Genomic DNA, 7,351 nt, shown 5'->3' with positions numbered 1-7,351 from the left:
CGGTGTTGGCGATTATCCGCTCCACAAATCAAAGCACCAAAGCAAATAGATATTCCATGCCGTATAGGGCTCAGCAGTCGTCGGGGTAGGTAATCCAATGTGCAGGTCCACTCGTCCTCGCCCAGAACTCCTCGGATGAAAGCACCACGCGTGGTCTGCCCAGCCTGGTTAAGACTCTAGATAACGCGAGGAAACGATAGGGGTGCTGCTCACTTTAGAACTCTAACCGAACGATGCACCATACATAATAGACTATTATTACTTAATAGAAATACGGTGCCAAACTCTGGCAATTCAGCTATTAATTCGCACGAGGTCTCACTGCTATTCTAAGGCCAAACAGGCCGTACTACACCGCACGCGGTATCGTGGGGTGAGGCTTCACGTCTTGTTACTTAGTTGGGTAGAAGGGTAAAGGACTAAGAGGAATTCTACATTTCTTGCGCCATATTTATATGCACAGTGGACAAGTAGTGCCGCTCTGCTTTCGGTAGCCGTATTCCTGCGCGGAGCTGAGGCTAGTAAAGGCATGTCTCGTCGGTACCTTTGAACTTGAACGCCAGGGGCTTGTCCCTGGCGCCTGGTCCTTTTGTCCAATAAGAGAATGAACTATTATGGGCTGTAGTAGAATAAAGGGATATTCCGTATATATGTACAAGGAATATACAAGGGATATCAAACGATATACAAATACTATTAAATATATATCCATAAATAAATATATATATTCGGTTTAATCTGATCCTTCACAACAATAACCTTACATTGAAACGGCATTAGGAATATTGATTGGATTTAGATAGTCATTGAACCGTCTTATTTGTAATAATAGAACATTTTAGAACATTTGTGATGTCACAGTATGATGTCATAATCAAACATTCTAGAACCTTGGTGATGTCACTGTATGATGTCATAACCAAACGTCCTAGAACATTTGTGTATCTTTTGTATGTATATTTAGGAAAGTAGCTTTAGGACCACTTCTGTAAAGAAAGACTTCGCTGTGGAAGAGAAATAAACCATTTGGATATATCTTTGTTTTACACTAGAGCGGCTGTGGACATTATTTTTCTTTATCAACGAACGTACTACTCTCAAGTAAGCAACTTTAACCAGTGGAACGTCGGCCCTCATATTATGCAGCCAGTAACATTTGTTTTTGTCCTGCTGTGTCACTGAATCCAATTGCTCCTTGAGGAATCCTGGTCGTATAATACCTCTCTCAGAGTGACCGACTAGCTGTCTCTGTCATTTCTCTAATGATGAAGTTCCAGTACAAAGAGGAGACCCCCTTTGAGAAAAGACGGTCAGAAGGCGAGAAAATAAGGAAGAAGTATCCGGATAGGGTCCCTGTTATTGTGGAGAAAGCCCCCAAAGCCACAATAGGAGATCTGGACAAGAAGAAATATCTTGTCCCCTCTGACCTGACAGTGGGCCAGTTTTACTTCCTCATTCAGAAAATAATCCACTTAAGAGCGGAGGACACGCTCTTCTTCTTTGTAAATAACATCATTCCACCCACCTCAGCCACCATGGGACTGTTGTATCAGGAGCACCACGAAGAGGACTTTCTCCTCTACATTGCCTACAGTGATGAGAGCGTGTACGGGGACAGCCAAAGGGAAATCTGATCCCACCACCATCACTCCTGCCCACCCCCCAAAGCCCTCCACCACCCATTGAAATATTAAATCCAGCTCAGCAGCCTAGAGTTCCCAGAGTAAATATGTCAAATGCACTTTCACATCCCCCCTCCCACCCACTTAAAGAGAGAAATAGAGAAGAGAAATAAACCATTTGGATATCTTTGTTTTACACTGGATTTACACTGTGTCTGAAAACTAAAGTGTTATACTCTTACCATATTAGGGGACTAAATTGAAAAACGCCATAAAAAGATTATATGTTTTTATTATTTTGATGTTTTCTCTGTGTGTGTACATGTTTTTATTGGACTTCGAGATCCATTGACGTTTCGGGCACGTTCTGCCGGCCACTCACTCGACATATAGTGATCCACCGCCGGCTTCGTCATTTGCTGTTGCTGTTGTTGACATTATTGGAGGCTTTGGCCAGACATAATGGAACAGTACAGAAGATGCTAGAATGTCAGACGAGCTGTTGCACAGCGCCCTCTCCTGACACGATGGACTAAGTGCACTTTTACTTTTACTAAAATGAAATGGAATGTTCTGTAACTTTTACATGCGTTCTGTTGACCACACACACGGCATAGGTCACCATCGGAGGAAACAACAGTCTTCACAGAGGAATATCGCCCTCCCCTGGCCTGGTGGACGTACTGCATACATGTATTTAACCCCTCCTTCTTTTCTTTTGCAATAATTCCAATGCATTTTCTTTCTATTTCTTCTGCGTGTTTAAACTTAGCCAAGTTCTTATAAGGTTTAGGTGAATGTACTCTACATTTGAGGCATCTTTTATTTTTGTATCTCCTTTTTATTTTTAACGGGAGAGTGGCTAGCAGCCACTGAGAGAATAATCTACTAATGGTAGATTTGATAGTTTTAGACCCTATGGCAATTTGTATAGGGGAGTTATGGTTGATTTGCTCGATATGGGGATACTGGTTAAGTATTTTAAAGGGTGGGAGGGGGGCGGGAATAGGGGATTATATGTATTTTTATTTTATATGTTTGTTTTTATGCTAAAGTTCGGATCTCAACAGGACCTTAACAGTTGGATATATATCTATTATGAAATGCTACTCCAGACGAATTACACACAGGAATACTGCAACCTGTTTAGACTATGGCTAATTTAAATATCTTGATTTGGAATACAGGGGGTCTTAATATACATCATAAACACAAAAGCGTGTTTACATGGATGAAAAGACAATAGGTTGATGTGGCTCTTTTAAGTGAAACGCATCTTTTTATTGGCTGATAATGTAAAGCTGGCGGATAAAGTATATCAAAACATAAGCTACTCCTCCTTTGACACTAAATCCCATGGTGTAGCTATAGTAGTGAAACGGAAGTTGAATATTAAATTGTTGGACATGTGGTCTGATGCAGATGGTCGAGTAACTATTGCTAAGATAGATTACTGTAACAGGAAAATTGCTTTGGTAGCGGCTTATGCCCCTAATGTTTATGACGCTAACTTCTACAATTCACTCACTAGAGCGATGTTAGATCTCCCTGAGTATTCATTTATAATTGGTGCAGATTTTAATGCCATCTGGGATCCCTCGATTGATAAATCTAGTCTCACCACATCCTATGACCAGAAACAGGCCTCTACGGCACTACAGGCCTGGTCCAAGGATACAGGAGTAAATGATTTGTGGCGATCGCTCAATCCAACGGCGCGAGAGTATTCCTTTTTCTCAGCAAGACACAGGACATTTTCTAGAATAGATTATGTTTTTGCATCCCCTAGACTATTTGATAGCTTTGATGTTGAATTGGGGCCCATTGCACTGTCAGACCACAATTATTTGCTCCTAAAGGGCTCATTCAGTAGAGTGACATCCCGAGCCCCAAGATGGCGCTTTAACTCGACACTGTTGAAAAACAATTAATTCAACCTGCAATTCAAAAATAAACTCAGTGAATTCCTGCAGTTTAATGCGGGTTCGGTACAAGACCTCAGAACTTTATGGATATCAGTAAAGGGTGTTATCAAGAATAACACTACTATCTTTGCCTCCAACCTCCGCAAGAAACGTCTATCCAAATTGGTAGAACTGGAAGTGCTTCACTCTTCGTTGTTCTCCTCTTTACAACGCAACTACTCGTGTCAACTGGAGTCTCAAATTAAAGTGTTGAAAAAGGAGATTAACTCCATTTTAAGACAACAATCTGAATTTCAAATACGCAGAACAAGACAACATTATTACTTTCATGGCTCTAAACCTAGTCACCTACTAGCTATGAAGATAGGATCCATTGAACAATTAGCTGATATCCCTGCCATTAAGGACCAACAGGGAATTGTTATTACAGACCCCAAAAAAATCAACGACACTTTTCGTACGTTTTACTCAAACCTGTACAAGTCAGAAGTGATCTTCGATCATAATAAACTGGATACATTCCTTGATCAAATTAACTTACCTCAACTTTCAAAGGAAGACGCTAAACGGTTAGATGCACCTATTACACTAGAGGAACTTAGGGAGGCTATATCTGACTTGCAAAGTGGTAAGGCCCCTGGCTGGGATGGTATTCCACCCGAACTGTACCTCTCATGTATTTTGATGTAATTGGACCCCTATTACTTGATATGATTCTATACTCAGTCAAAAAGGGGAACTTCTCCAGGGATATCAATATGGCACTCATATCTGTCCTACTTAAGAAATATAAAGACTCCACGAATGCAGTAGTTATAGACCCTTAAGCCTCCTCGGAACCGATCTCAAGCTGTACGCTAAGGTACTAGCCATCCGACTTCAAAAGCATATGACATCTTTAGTTCACCCTGATCAGACAGGCTTCATAAGAGGCCGCCTGATCACGGATAATATTAGACGGTTACTGCATGTGATAGATTCCAGCAAGGATGCCGCGCCTCCTACAGCTGTATTGTCCTTAGATGCGATGAAGGCCTTTGACAGGTTGGAATGGTCTTATTTATGGGCAGTACTTAGAAGGATGGGGTTAGGAGATGGGTTCATTCATATGATCAAAGTACTAGATCCATCTGCCATGATTTTAACAGGTAAATTCTGCTCCCCACACTTCCCTGTGTCGCGCTCGTCCAGACAGGGTTGTCCTCTTAGTCCCGGACTATTTGCTCTATCCCTAGAACCTTTAGCACAGTACATAAGACAATCCCAGTCCATAGCGCCAATCTCAATTAAGGGCACACAGCATCACATTAGCTTATATGCAGACGATGTAATATTGTTCATGCAAAACCCTACCACCTCCCTACCTCATCTCAAAGTAATAGATGATTTTGGCAATCTTTCGGGATTTAAGATAAACTGGCCAAAATCGGCCTTCCTTCCACTTAATGTGACTGCGAAGGCTACCACCCTCCCAGCAAATATACCCATGGTAGAACACTTTAGATGTCTTGGAGTTGAAATATTCCCCACTATAAGCCAAACGGTGAAGTATAATTATTCCGGATTGCTAGATAGGATCACAAATGACTTCGGCAGGTGGTCAAAATTAAAAAACTCATTACAGGCCCGATCGTCAATAGGTAAGATGAATGTTTTACCCAGAATTAACTTCTTCAGCTCGATGTTGCCGTTACCCCCCCCCCCCCCGTTGGTTACTGGCAAAAATGACACTCCGCTGCATATACATTTATTTGGAACAACAAACGTCCACGAATAAAAAGATCCACTGCATAGAGAAATAAAGCCGACGGGGGTTTAGCCTTTCCAGACTTCAACTATTACTTTAAAGCGTTCTCTTTAAGACCACTGATCACCTGGTTTGATTCTCAAGCATCGGTATCCTGGAGACCATTAGAAGAGAACATAGTGGCACCACATAGACTGCAGGATATAGTGTACACCAACTTATCAATTAAGCAATGCAACTTGAGATTTGGCCCTCTTATTACACATGTGATCCGGATTTGGCGTGACACACAGAAAAAGTGTACTAACCTCCATAAATGGCACAGGCATTCTCCCCTATTTAATAACAATTTACTCCTTATTGCACAACAACCTATCAGATTTCCTAGATGGGAAAAGAAAGGCATACACACATTGGGGGATATCTTCGATGACCATGGTTTCCGCAGTTATCAAGATATATTTAACAAATTTAACCTTACCAGTTCCACTCATTTTTTCTATCTACAAATAAGAGCAGCTTTGAGGGCTCACGGAGTCCCATTAAATATTCCACTTGAGCACCACAGATTTCACAAATTATTTTATGACAAGGAGGCATCGAGAGGCTTCGTCTCTGACTTTTATCGCCACTTACTTACGTCCTCATATGAGGTCCTTCTCCTAGACTCGGTTTGGAGGAAGGATATCCCAAACTTGGAAGTAGATTTTGATTGGGATGCAGTCTGGGCAAACGTCCGGCTATCATCACGCAACCCAGATCACCAACAGATTAATCTCAATTTTGTTCATAGGACTTACCTGACTCCAAAACGTTTGCACCTAATGGGTCTCAGACAAGATCTCGATGCTCCTTGTGTTCAAACGGTGCTCTTGGTACATATATGCATATGTATTTGGAATGCCCTCCTGTTAAGATTTTCTGGGAAAAAGTAACCACTCAATTATCAGAATTTTTATCTCTGACCATACCGACACTGCCTTCTGTATTGTTATTGAATGATGTTTCTCAGTTATCGACCTCTGTACATGTAAAGAGACTCATTTTGGCCGGTCTTACGGCTGCCAAAAAGTTGATAGCGTCACACTGGATTCAACCGGATAAAATGTGCCGGAAGGTATGGGTTCTTACCTATCTCGATGTGACTGCACGAATTTTAGGTGTTAATGAAGCCAGCATAGCAGTCTGGGTAGCTGTGGTCGAGAAGATAAAGGGAAGCATATAAACTTGTAATTTTCTGATGTTAAATGAAATAGTGTGGATGTATAGTCCAAGTGGGGGTCTTGAGGGGTGGGTGGGGGGGGGGAGGGGAAGCAAAGAGCGAGGAAGAGCGAGCAAGAGCACATGTATTGTATTTATTATTTTTATGTCTTTTAATCTACATTAATTTTGACTTAATTACTGGACTGTCATTATTGTTATTATTATTTCATTGTCATTGTCCTGTGATTTATCATTGATTATTACTGTTATTGTATTGTTTGTCTAGTTTCATGTTAAAAAAGGGAAAATAAAAAACATTTGTTCAAAAAAAAAAGATTATATGTTGAAATAATTTCCCACTTTCTTTTCCATAAATATTTTATTCAACTTCAGATTAAAAATGAAATACTCCCACTTTTCTGAAAGGAGTTGTTAAATCTGACATTACAAAAAACAATGTGTGGTGGTTATGATCGGGGGTGAAGTTGAATAAACAATTTATGAAAGAGTCAAAATAATTCCAAGATAATTCAAAGATTACACACCTTTGCCACATATATTGGCTACAAACATAATCACTGCAGTTATCAAAAAATAAGAATCTGATCAGACACAAGGGTTAAGTTGTTGTTCCCTTTCTAATTTCAATATTATTTGACAATTGATGCTTTTTGTTGGAGTGAGGTCATTTTATAGTTAAAATGATTGAGACAACGCAATCTTCTGTCTTCGTTGTGCATGCATGTGCTCACCACACGCGATACATGTGTCACTATTCTGGCAGTGGCTACTGTTATTATAGTATTGTAATGAAAGGTCTGTTATTTAATGTTTGTGTAAAGGGCTATTTTAAC

General features: G+C 40.5%; 1 protein-coding gene across 1 annotated transcript; it reads left to right on the top strand.

Annotated features, from left to right (window-relative positions):
* Nucleotides 1-1,265: 1,265 nt before the first annotated feature.
* LOC311235323 (gamma-aminobutyric acid receptor-associated protein-like) lies at nucleotides 1,266-1,756 on the top strand (the record flags this gene model as incomplete). Its single annotated transcript, XM_084322752.1, has 1 exon — nucleotides 1,266-1,756. One exon carries the CDS (start codon nucleotides 1,266-1,268, stop codon nucleotides 1,632-1,634), a length of 369 nt encoding a protein of 122 aa, XP_084178878.1. The 3' UTR covers nucleotides 1,635-1,756.
* Nucleotides 1,757-7,351: the final 5,595 nt, after the last annotated feature.

Source organism: Notolepis coatsorum (assembly GCF_963971535.1).
Source record: "Notolepis coatsorum genome assembly, chromosome: 10".
In the NCBI taxonomy this organism is placed as follows: Eukaryota; Metazoa; Chordata; class Actinopteri; order Aulopiformes; family Paralepididae; genus Notolepis; species Notolepis coatsorum.
This window is presented reverse-complemented; position numbering and strand designations above follow the sequence as displayed.